Genomic DNA, 13,991 nt, shown 5'->3' with positions numbered 1-13,991 from the left:
AGCAGCTACTCTTCCTGGGGTTTATTATGGATCCCCATTAGTTCCTGCCAAGGCAGCAGCTACTCTTCCTGGGGTTTATTATGGATCTGCATTAGTTTCTGCCAAGGCAGCAGCTCCTCTTCCTGGGGTTTATTATGGATCTTAATTAGTTCCTGCCAAGGCAGCAGCTACTCTTCCTGGGGTTTATTATGGATCCCCATGAGTTCCTGTCAAGGCAGCAGCTACTCTTCCTGGGGTTTATTATGGATCCCCATTAGTTCCTGCCAAGGCAGCAGCTACTCTTCCTGGGGTTTATTATGGATCCCCATTAGTTCCTGCCAAGGCAGCAGCTACTCTTCCTGGGGTTTATTATGGATCCCCATTAGTTCCTGCCAAGGCAGCAGCTACTCTTCCTGGGGTTTATTATGGATCCCCATTGGTTCCTGCCAAGGCAGCAGCTACTCTTCCTGGGGTTTATTATGGATCCCCATGAGTTCCTGCCAAGGCAGCAGCTACTCTTCCTGGGGATTATTATGGACCCCATTGGTTCCTGTCAAGGCAGCAGCTACTCTTCCTGGGGTTTATTATGGTTCCCCATTAGTTCCTGCCAAGGCAGCAGCTACTCTTCCTGGGGTTTGTTATGGATCCCCATGAGTTCCTGCCAAGGCAGCAGCTACTCGTCCTGGGGTTTATTATGGACCCCATTGATTCCTGTCAAGGCATCAGCTACTCTTCCTGGACCTTGGTCTCCTCATTCCATCAACGAGCTAATAATGATACCCCAGGTCTATAATGATACCCCAGGTCTATAATGATACCCCATGTCTATAATGATTTCCCAGGTCTATAATGATACCCCAGATCTATAATGATACCCCCTAGTGATTCCCCAGGTTTATAAGGATACCCCGGGTCTATAATGATACCCCCTAGTGATACCCCAGGTCTATAATGATACCTCCTAGTGATATCCCAGGTCTATAATGATATCCCAGGTCTATAATGATACCCCAGGTCTATAATGATACTCCAGGTCTATAATGATACCCCAGGTCAATCAACCTAGTGATACCCCAGGTCAAGCCCTAAAATGATACCCCAGGTCAAGCAACCTAATGATACCCCAGGTCAAGCACTATATTTGAGGTTATTTGAGATTTGAGGTTATCCTCTGATATCCTCCCTACACTCTCTTTCACTGTTCACAGTAGTTAAATATACTGTCCTCTCTTCTCTCTCTAATCCTCCCCCCCCCCAGTGTGGAAGAGACTCCACGTGGAGACACAGGCAGTTTCTCCGACAGCACCTGTAGCCGGGGGCCCTACCTGAGCAGCTCTGATCACCGGTACAGCAGTGGCCCCGGCCCACCGGACCCCCGATCCCAACACCACCCCCAGGGCCCCCCGGTGGCCCCCCCCAGTCCTGCCTCCTTGGCCTGGGTCCAGAGGACCCGGTATCAGCCTGCCAGCCTGGCGCTCCGAAAGCAGGAGGAGGAGGACAACAAGCGCTGCAAAGCCCTGTCCGACAGCTATGAGCTCTCCACAGACCTACAGGACAAGAAGGTGTGCATATTATTATTATATTATTGGATATGTTATTGTTATTATTATTGTTATTAATATTATTATTATTACTATTATTACGGAGGTGCAAAGCCCTGTCTAACAACTATTAGTTCTCCACAGACCAAAGAAGACGAATGTATACAAGGCAGTTGATTATAGTCTATACTTTACTATAATATGGGGCGACAGGTAGCCTATTGGTTAGAGTGTAGAGGAGGCAGGTAGCCTAGTGGTTAGAGTGTAGGGGTGACAGGTAGCCTAGTGGTTAGAGTGTAGGGGTGACAGGTAGCCTAGTGGTTAGAGTGTAGAGGTGGCAGGTAGCCTAGTGGTTAGAGTGTAGGGGCGACAGGTAGCCTAGTGGTTAGAGTGTAGGGGTGTCAGGTAGCCTAGTGGTTAGAGTGTAGGGGTGGCAGGTAGCCTAGTGGTTAGAGTGTAGGGGTGACAGGTAGCCTAGTGGTTAGAGTGTAGAGGTGGCAGGTAGCCTAGTGGTTAGAGTGTTTGGACGGCAGGTAGCCTAGTGGTTAGAGTGTATAGGTGACAGGTAATCTAGTGGTTAGAGTGTAGGGGTGGCAGGTAGCCTAGTGGTTAGAGTGTAGGGGTGGCAGGTAGCCTAGTGGTTAGAGTGTAGTGGCGGCAGGTAGCCTATTGGTTAGGGTGTAGGAGCGACAGGTAGCCTAGTGGTTAGAGCGTTGGACTAGTAACCGTAAAGGATCGAATCACTGAGCTGACAAGGTAAAAAAAAAAAATCTGTCATTCAGCCCCTGAACAAGGCAGTTAACCCACTGTTCCTAGACCGTCATTGAAAAAAATGATTTGTTCTTAACTGACTTGCCTAGTTAAACAAAGGTCAAATAAAATAATGTAATATACAAATGATTTCTGATGTTGTATTCTATATTGTTATGTATTCTGATTCTGTGTGACGTAATGAAGACAAACTAGTAAACATAACCCTGGTTCAGGTCCTTTCCAACAGAAACAAAATAACATGTTTTCAAAACAGAGGCTATTGAGATGACCAATTTCAATAGGGTTAAAAATCTCCCCTAATCTCCAGCTCTCTCATTGGTCCCCTCCACTTCCTCCCACTCTGTCATTTGTCCTCTCCACTTCCACCTTCTCTCCGATTGGTCCTTTCTACTTCCTCCAACTCTCTGGATGATATTTTCCAGTTCCTCCTTCTCCCTCATTGGTCCTCTCCACTTCCTCCTGCTCTCTCTCATTGGTCCTCTCCACTTTCTCCCACTTTCTCATTGGTCATCTCCACTTCCTGTTTCCCGTCAGGTGGAGATGCTGGAGAGGAAGTATGGCGGTTACTTCCTGAGTCGGCGGGCGGCGCGCACCATCCAGACGGCGTTCCGTCAGTACCGCATGAACAAGAACTTTGAGCGGCTGAGAAGCTCCGCCTCCGAGAGCCGGATGACTCGGCGCATCATCCTGTCCAACATGAGACTACAGTACTCATTTGACGAGCGGCAGGGCCAGCCCCAGGGACAGGGCCAGACCCAGGGACAGGGCCAGCCACAGGGACAGGGCCAGACCCAGGGACAGGGCCAGCCACAGGGACAGGGCCAGCCCCAGGGCCAGGGGGGACAGAGGTACCCCCACCCTGGAAGGGGGAAGCCTGGGGATGGAGAGATGGAGGCTGGGTCTCCTCCACTGTGCCAGGGGGACATAGAGTACACACACCTGGATGAGACCTTCTCCAAACAGGTGAGAGGAACGAGGCTGCAGTAAGATCATTTATCTTGGTCAGAAGTCAAACATTTTAATGGTAAGCGATATTTAGGTCAGATTTAATTATTTTTCAGTAAAGGGAGGAAACTATGAGCTAGTTTCCCAGACACATATTAATAGTGGAGATTTTCTGTTGAGCCCAGGAGTACTGTAGGCTAAATCTGTGTTCTGGAAACCAGTCCTATGAGTGTCTGTAACAGAGCATAGCACTACAACTTCTTCCACCACCAGAAAATATACTTCCAGACAGCTAATGAAAGCATGAACAACCTCTTAACCTCTTAGTGATCCCTTCCCGTGCCAATCCCGTTATCGGGATTGATTTGACAACAGCCAGTGAAATTGCAGGGCGCCAAATTCAAACAACAAAAAAATCTCATAATTAAAATTCCTCAAACATACAAGTATTATACACCATTTTAAAGATAAACGTGTTGTTAATCAGTGTCTGATTTCAAAAAGGCTTTACGACGAAAGCATACCATGCGATTGTGTTAGGTCATCACCTAGTCACAGAAAAATACAGCCATTTTTCCAGCCAAAGAGTCACAAAAATCAGAAATAGAGATAAAATGAATCACTAACCTTTGATGATCTTCATCAGATGGCACTCATAGGACTTCATGTTACACAATACATGTATGTTTTGTTCGATAAAGTTCATATTTATATCCAGAAATCTGTTTACATTGGCACGTTATGTTCAGAAATGCATTGTCTCAAACAAGGGTAGAGAGCCACATCAAATTACAGAAATACTCATCATAAATGTTGATGTGTTATACATGGAATTAAAGATATACTTCTCATTAATGCAACCACTGTGTCAGATTTGAAAAAAGCTTTACAGTGAAAGCACACTTTGCGATAATCTGAGTACAGCGCTCAGACAACAAAACAAGCCATACAGATATCCGGACGTGTTGTGGAGTCAACAGAAGTCAGAAATAGCATTATAAATATTAACTTACCTTTGATGATCTTCATCAGAATGCACTCCCAGGAATCCCAGTTCCACAATAAACGTTTGTTTTGTTCGATAAAGTCCATAATTTATGTCCAAATACCTCCTTTTTATTCAATCGTTTAGTTCACAAATCCAAACTCACAACGCACAGGCGCACAGTCCAGATGAAAAGTCTAAAAGTTATATTACAGTTCGTAGAAATGTCAACATGTCAAACGAAATATAGAATCAATCTTTAAGATGTTTTTATCATAAATCTTCAATAATATTCCAACCGGACAATTCCTTTGTCTTTAGGTATGAAAGGGAACGCAGCTAGCTCTCATAGGTGTGCGCCTGACTTAGCTTATGGCACTCTGCCAGACATCCAGTTGAAACAGCACTCATTCTCTCCCCCTTCACAGTAGAAGCCTGAAACAAGGTACTAAAGACTGTTGACATCTAGTGGAAGCCTTAGGAAGTGCAATATGACCCCATAGACACTGTATATTGGATAGGCAATGAGTTGAAAAACTACAAACCTCAGATTTCCCATTTCCTTTTTCTCAGGTTTTTGCCTGCCATTGGAGTTCTGGTATACTGACAGACATCATGCAGACAGTTTTAGAAACGTCAGAGTGTTGTCTATCCGAATCTACTAATAATATGCATATCTTATATTCTGGGCTTGAGTAGCAGGCAGTTTTACTCTGGGCACGCTTTTCATCCGAACGTGAAAATACTCCCCCCTAGCCCATAGAGAATGTACCTTTTCTAGTTAAATAAATGATGAATGTGACTTGCTTTCACAATCTCAATCGATCCAACTACTGTGATACAGTGACTACATCTACAACTAAACTAGCCTCAGTGTCAACAGTAGCAATTTCAACTTCTAAACTTATTCGACACAAATACAAATTATTTTGGCCAGCTAAAGTAAGTCACACAATTTGTCATCAGGAAAATGACCATTCTCCATTCTACTCACTTCTCTGTGTCTCATCTGTCTATCTTTATTCATCCTGTGTGCCTTACCTTTCTGTCTTTATTCATCCTGTGTGCCTTACCTTTCTGTCTTTATTCATCCTGTGTGCCTTACCTTTCTGTAGTGTTTAATAGTATTTTACTAGAATCCCCAAATAGCTGCTGCAAAGGCATATATAATACAATACATAATACAATAAATAAATCACTGCATTATACAGTACAACATACAATATATAGATCACTACATAATACATAACATAATACATTAGATAATACAATATACTACATAATACACTAAATAATACAATATATTATACACTACATAATACACTAAATAATACAATATATTATACACTACATAATACACTAAATACTACAATATTTAATACAGTACATAATACACTACATAATACAATAGATAATACAAAACATAACACACTAAATCATACAATATATAATACACTACATAATACACTACATAATGCAATATATAATACATTACATAATACAATATCTAATACACTACATAATACAATAGATAATACACTACATAATACAATAGATAATACAAAACATAACACACTAAATCATACAATATATTATACACTACATAATACACTACATAATACAATATATAATACAAAACATAATACACTAAATCATACAATATATTATACACTACATAATACACTAAATAATACAATATATTATACACTACATAATACACTAAATCATACAATATATAATACACTACATAATACACTACATAATACAATATATAATACAATACATAATACAATAAATAAATCACTACATTATACAGTAAAACATACACTATATAGATCACTACATAATACATAACATAATACACTAGATAATACAATATATAATACACTACATAATACACTAAATAATACAATATAGTATACACTACATTATACAATATCGAATACACTACATACTACAGTACAATAAATAATACACTACATTTTACACTAAATAATACAATATATAGTTCACTACATAATACAATACAAAATACACTACATAATACATAACATAATACACTACATAGTACAATACATAATATAATAATAACGAAATACAACACATAATACAATACATAATACACTACTGTACATAATACATAACATAATACACAACATAATACAATACATAATACGCTACTGTACATAATACATAACATAATACTGTACTGTACATACTACAATACATAGACTACATAATACACTACATAATACATAACATAATACACAACATAATACAATACATAATACGCTGTACATAATACACTATTGTACATAAAATACATAACATAATACACAACCTAATACGTTACATAATACAATACATAATACATAACATAATACAATACATAATACTGTACTGTACATACTACAATACATAGACTACATAATACACTACATAATACATAACATAGTACGCTATATTATACAATACGTAATACACTACATAATGCACTACTGTATATAATACACTACATAATACAATACATACTACATAACACAGTAAGATACATAATACAGTACTGTACATACTACAATACATAGACTACATAATACTTAACATAATACACTACATAATACACAACATAATACACTTCATAATACACTACATAATACACTACACAATACAATACATAATACATAGCACAATACACTGTATAATACACTAGATAATAGAATACATAATACAATACATAATATACTACTGTAAATAATACATAACATAGTACACTACATAATACACTACATATTACACTATATAATCAAAACATAATTCAATACTGTACATATTACAATACCCAAAACAATACGTAATATACTACATCGTACAATACATGATACATAACACAACATGCTTTATAATATACTAGATAATAGAACACACAATACACTACAATACATAATACACAACATAACACTACATAATACAATACACAATACACTACATAATACAATACATAATACACTAGATAGTAGAATACATGATACAACACACAATACGTAACATAATACAATACATAATACACTACTGTACATAATACACTTTTAAAAAACAATACATATTACACTACTGTACATAATACACTTTTTAAAACAATACATATTACACTACTGTACATAATACACTTTTTAAAACAATACATAATACACTACTGTACATAATACACTACATAATACACTACATAATACAACACATAATACACTACATAACACACTACATAATAGACTACATAACACACTACATAATACAACACATAATACACTACATAACACACTACATAATACACTACATAACACACTACATAATAGACTACATAATACACTACATATTACACTACATAATACACTACATAATACACTACATAATACAACACATAATACACTACATAACACACTACATAATACACTACATAACACACTACATAATAGACTACATAATACACTACATAACACACTACATAACACACTACATAACACACTACATAATACACTACATAACACACTACATAATACAATATATAATACACTACATAATACACTACATAATACACTACATAACACACTACATAATACAATATATAATACACTACATAATACACCACATAACACACTACATAACACACTACATAATACACTACATAACACACTACATAATACACTACATAATACACTACATAACACACTACATAATACAATATATAATACACTACATAATACACTACATAACACACTACATAACACACTACATAATACACTACATAATACACTACATAACACACTACATAACACACTACATAATACACTACATAATACACTACATAATACACTACATAACACACTACATAACACACTACATAATACACTACATAATACACTACATAACACACTACATAATACACTACATAATACACTACATAACACACTACATAATACACTACATAACACACTACATAACACACTACATAACACACTACATAATAGACTACATAACACACTACATAATACACTACATAACACACTACATAATACACTACATAACACACTACATAATACACTACATAACACACTACATAATACACTACATAACACACTACATAATACAATACATAATACACTACATAACACTACATAATACAATACAAAATACACTACATTATACACGATATAGTACAATACATAATGTACTACTGCACATAATACTACACATAATACACTAAATAATACAATACACAATACATCATATTTTAAAATGTCTGTGGCTCTTCACAGTGCCGTAAGGTGTTATTTTATATGGTTTTATCAATATGGTTTTATTGCTAGCTTGAGTTATCTGGGGTGGCAGAGAGTTCCATGTAGTCATGACTCTATTAAATACTGTGTGTTTCCCAGCCTCTGTTCTGGACCTGGGGACTGTGAAGAGACCTCTGGTTGTATTTTTTTTGTGTTGTACAGATGAGTGTCTGATCTGTGTGCTAAATCAAACCACATTTATTTATATAGACCTTCTTACATCAGCTGATATTTCAAAGTGCTGTACAGAAACCCAGCCTAAAACCCCAAACAGCAAGCAATGCAGGTGTAGAAGCATGGTGGCTAGGAAAAACTCCCTAGAAAGGCCAAAACCTAGGAAGACCTAGATAGGAACCAGACTATGAGGGGTGGCCAGTCCCCTTCTGGCTGTGCAGGGTGGAGATTATAACTCATCCAATGATACACCCGGACGGGGCCAAACTGGCAGGATATAACCCCACACAATTTTCCAAAGCACAGCCCCCACACCACTAGAGGGATATATTCAACCACCAACTTACCATCCTGAGACAAGGCCGAGTATAGCCCACAAAGATCTCCTCCACGACACAACCCAAGGGGGGGGGGGGGGGGCGCAAACCCAGACAGGAGGACCACGTCAGTGACTCAACCCACTCAAGTGACGCACCGCTCCTAGGGATGGTATGGAAGAGCGCCAGTAAGCCAGTGATCAGCCCCTGTAATAGGGTTAGAGGCAGAGAATCCTAGTGGAGAGAGGGGAACCGGCTCGGCAGAGACCTGGGCCAGACTACACTTAATCATAGGATCTACTGAAGAGATGAGTCTTCAATAAAGACTTAAAGGTTGAGACTGAGTCTGTGTCTCTCACATGGGTAGGCAGACCATTCCATAAAAATGGATCTCTATAGGAGAAAGCCCTGCCTCCAACTGTTTGCTTAGAAATTCTAGGGACAATTAGAAGGGTTGTGTCTTGTGACCGTAGCGTATGTGTAGGCATGTACGGCAGGACCAAATTAGAAAGATAGGTAGGAGCAAGCCCATGTAATGCTTTGTAGGTAAAACCTTGAAATCAGCCCTTGCCAGTAAAACCTTGAAATCAGCCCTTGCCTTAACAGGAAGCCAGTGTTGGGAGATTAGCACTGGAGTAATATGATCAAATTTTTTGGTTTTAGTCAGGAATCTTGTGCTTTATCCTGGTAGCCGGAAAGTAGAGCATTGCAGTAGTCTAACCTAGAAGTAACAAAAGCATGGCTGAATTTTTCTGCATCAATTTTGGACCAAAAAATTCTGATCTTTGCAATGTTACGCAGATGGAAAAAAGCTGTCCTTGAAACAATCTTGATATGTTCGTCAAAAGAGAGATCAGGGTCCAGAATAACGCCGAGGTCCTTCACAGTTTTATTTGAGATGACTGTACAACCGTCAATATTAATTGTCAGATTCAACAGAAGATCTCTTTGTTTCTTGGGACCTAGAACAAGCATCTCTCTTTGTCAGAGTTTAAAAGTAGAAAGTTTGCAACCATCCACTTCCTTATGTCTGAAACACAGGCTTCCAGCGAGGACAATTTTGGGGCTTCGCCATGTTTCTTTGAAATGCACAGCTGTGTGTCATCCACATAGCAGTGAAAGTTAACATTTTGTTTTCGAATGACATCCCCAAGAGGTAAAATATATATAGAAAACAATAGTGGTCCTAAAATGGTACCTTGAGGAACACCGAAATGTACAGTTTATTTGTCAGAGGACAAACCATTCACAAAGACAAACTGATATCTTTCCAACAGATAAGATCTAAACCAGGCCAGAACTTGTCCGTGTTGACCAATTTGGGTTTCCAATCTTTCCAAAAGAAAGTGGTGATCAATGGTATCAAAAGCAGCACTAAGGTCTAGGAGCATGAGGACAGATGCAGAGCCTCGGACTGATGTCCTTTAAAGGTCATTTACCACCTTCCCAAGTGCAGTCTCAGTGCTATGATGGGTTCTAAAACATTGTTTGTCTTCAGGAAGGTAGTGAGTGCTGCGCAACAGCTTTTCCTAAAATATTTGAGAGGAATGGGAGATTCGATCTAGGCCGATAGTTTTTTATATTTTCTGGATCAAGGTTTGGCTTTTTCAAGAGAGGCTTTATTACTGCCACTTTTAGTGAGTTTGGTACTGTAACGGTTTTCTTCCGTTGAAGGAGAGGAGGACCAAAATGCAGCGTGGTTAGTGTTCAACATGTTTAATAAGGACACTACAAAATACAAAACAACAAATGTGAAAAAAACGAAACAGTCCTATCTGGTGCATAGACACAAAGACAGAAGACAACCACCAACAAAGTATCAAAAATACATTTTGGATTGTTCTTATTTTCCTCAATTAAGTTAGAAAAATAGGATGATCGAGCAGCAGTAAGGGCTCTTCGGTACTGCACAGTACTGTCTTTCCAAGCTAGTCGGAAGACTTCCAGTTTGGTGTGGCGCCATTTCCGTTCCAATTTTCTGGAAGCTTGCTTCAGAGCTCGGGTTTTTTCTGTATACCAGGGAGCTAGTTTCTTATGAGATTTTTTTTTCTTTTTTTTTTTTGTGGTGCAACTGCATCTAGGGTATTGCGCAAGGTTAAATTGAGTTCCTCAGTTGGGGGGTTAACTGATTTTTGTCCTCTGACGTCCTTGGGTAGGCAGAGGGAGTCTGGAAGGACATCAAGGAATCTTTGTGTTGTCTGTGAATTTATAGCACGACTTTTGATGTTTCTTGGTTGGGGTCTGAGCAGATTATTTGTTGCAATTGCAAACGTAATAAAATCTTAGTCCGATAGTCCAGGATTATGAGGAAAAATATTAAGATCCACAACATTTATTCCATGGGACAAAACTAGGTCCAGAGTATGACTGTGACAGTGAGTAGTTCCAGAGACATGTTGGACAAAACCCACTGAGTCGATGATGGCTCCGAAAGCCTTTTGGAGTGGGTCTGTGGACTTTTCCATGTGAATATTAAAGTCACCAAAGATTAGAATATTATCTGCTATGACTACAAGGTCCGATAGAAATTCAGGGAACTCATTGAGGAACGCTGTATATGGCCCAGGAGGCCTGTAAACAGTAGCTATAAAAAGTGATTGAGTAGACTGCATAGATTTCATGACTAGAAGCTCAAAAGACGAAAAATTTATTTTTTTTGTAAATTGAAATTTGCTATCGTAAATGTTAGCAACACCTCCGCCTTTGCGGGATGCGCGAGGGATATGGTCACTAGTGTAGCAAGGAGGTGAGGCCTCATTTAACACAGTAAATTCATCAGGCTTAAGCCATGTTTCAGTCAGGCTAATCACATCAAGATTATGATCAGTGATTAGTTAATTGACTACAACTGCCTTGGAAGTGAGGGATCTAACATTAAGTAGCCCTATTTTGAGATGTGAGGTATCACGATCTCTTTCAATAATGACAGGAATGGAGGAGGTCTTTATTCTAGTGAGATTGCTAAGGCGAACACCGCCATGTTTAGTTTTGCCCAACCTAGGTCTAGGCATAGACACAGTCTCGATGGGGATAGCTGAGCTGACTACACTGACTGTGCTAGTGTCAGACTCCACTAAGCTGGCAGGCTGGCTAACAGCCTGCTGCCTGGCCTGTACCCTATTTCATTGCGAAGCCAGGGGAGTTAGAGCCCTGTCTATGTTCGTAGATAAGATGAGAGCACCCCTCCAGCTAGGATGGAGTCCGTCACTCCTCAGCAGGTCAGGCTTGGTCCTGTTTGTGGGTGAGTCCCAGAAAGAGGGCCAATTATCAACAAATTCTATCTTTTGGGAGGGGCAGATAACAGTTTTCAACCAGCGATTGAGATTTGTGACTCTGCTGTAGAGCTCATCACTCCCCCTAACTGGGAGGGGGCCAGAGACAATTACTCGATGCCGACACATCTTTCTAGCTGATTTACACGCTGAAGCTATGTTGCGCTTGGTGACCTCTGACTGTTTCATCCTAACATCGTAGGTGCCGACGTGGATAACAATATCTCTATACTCTCTACACTCGCCAGTTTTAGCTTTAGCCAGCCACATCTTCAGATTAGCCTTAATGTCGGTAGCCCTGCCCCCTGGTAAACAGTGTATGATCGCTGGATGATTCTTTTTAAGTCTAATACTACGGGTAATGGAGTCGCCAATGACTAGGGTTTTCAATTTGTCAGAGCTAATGGTGGGAGCCTTCGGCATCTCAGACCCCGTAACGGGAGGAGTAGAGACCAGAGAAGGCTCGGCCCCAGACTCCAACTGAATGAGTGACACCGGTTGAACATTCCTACAGCATTTCCCTCCAGAAGCCATGAGAAAGTTGTCCGGCTGCAGGGACCCGTGTGAGGGGATTTATACTACTATCTGTACTTACTGGTGGCACAGACGCTGTTTCATCCTTTCCTACACTGAAATGACCCTTGCGTCTGAATCCATCCGGTATATAATGAATGAGTAAAGCGACTGCAATTTAAAACCATCGTGTTGTGACGAGCAATCCCGTATCCGGGAGCGTAATTATAGCCTCAAGCTCATTACCATAACGCAACATTAACTATTCATGAAAATCGCAAATGAAATGAAATAAATATATTGGCTCACAAGCTTAGCCTTTAGTTAACAACACTGTCATCTCAGATTTTCAAAAAATGCTTTTCAACCATAGCTACACAAGCATTTGTGTAAGAGTATTGATAGCTAGCATAGCATTAAGCCTAGCATTCAGCAGGCAACATTTTCACAAAAACAAGAAAAGCATTCAAATAAAATAATTTACCTTTGAAGAACTGCGGATGTTTTCAATGAGGAGACTCTCAGTTAGATAGGAAATGTTCAGTTTTTCAAAAAAGATTATTTGTGTAGGAGAAATCGCTTCGTTTTGTTCATCATGTTTGGCTAAGAAAAAAAAACGAGAATTCAGTCATTACAACGGCAAACTTTTTTCCAAATGAACTCCATAATATCGACAGAAACATGGCAAACGTTGTTTAGAATCAATCCTCAAGGTGTTTTTCACATATCTATTCGATGATAAATCACTCGTGGCAGTTTGGTTTCTCCTCTGAACAAAATGGAAAAATGCACGCACCTGGAGATTACGCAATAGTTTCGACGGAGGACACCGAGCGGACACCTGGTAAATGTAGTCTCTTATGGTCAATTTTCCAATGATATGCCTACAAATACGTCACAATGCTGCAAACACCTTGGGGAAACAACAGAAAGTGTAGGCTCATTCCTTGCGTATTCACAGCCATAGAAGGAGACATTGGAACACAGCGCCTTCAAAATCTGGCTCACTTCCTGTATGAAATTTCATCTTGGTTTCTCCTGTAGCATTAGTTCTGTGGCACTCACAGACAATATCTTTGCAGTTTTGGAAACGTCAGAGTGTTTTCTTTCCAAAGCTGTCAATTATATGCATAGTCGAGTATCTTTTCGTGACAAAATAT

At 39.4% G+C, this 13,991-nt stretch overlaps 1 protein-coding gene across 1 annotated transcript in view; it reads left to right on the top strand.

Moving 5' to 3' along the window:
• LOC110531288 (IQ motif and SEC7 domain-containing protein 1) overlaps positions 1-13,991 on the top strand; it is a 120,781-nt gene that overhangs the window by 64,015 nt on the left and 42,775 nt on the right. The window contains exons 2-3 of the mRNA XM_036989041.2: positions 1,238-1,541; positions 2,829-3,257. Coding sequence (XP_036844936.2) covers positions 1,238-1,541; positions 2,829-3,257 — 733 coding nt within the window. The remainder of the gene's footprint in view (positions 1-1,237; positions 1,542-2,828; positions 3,258-13,991) is intronic.

This window comes from Oncorhynchus mykiss, chromosome 9 (genome assembly GCF_057628025.1).
Source record: "Oncorhynchus mykiss isolate SJ-2025 chromosome 9, ASM5762802v1, whole genome shotgun sequence".
Classification (NCBI taxonomy): domain Eukaryota; kingdom Metazoa; phylum Chordata; class Actinopteri; order Salmoniformes; family Salmonidae; genus Oncorhynchus; species Oncorhynchus mykiss.
The sequence above is the reverse complement of the archived record's forward strand: the minus strand, read 5'-3'. Positions and strand labels throughout refer to the sequence as shown.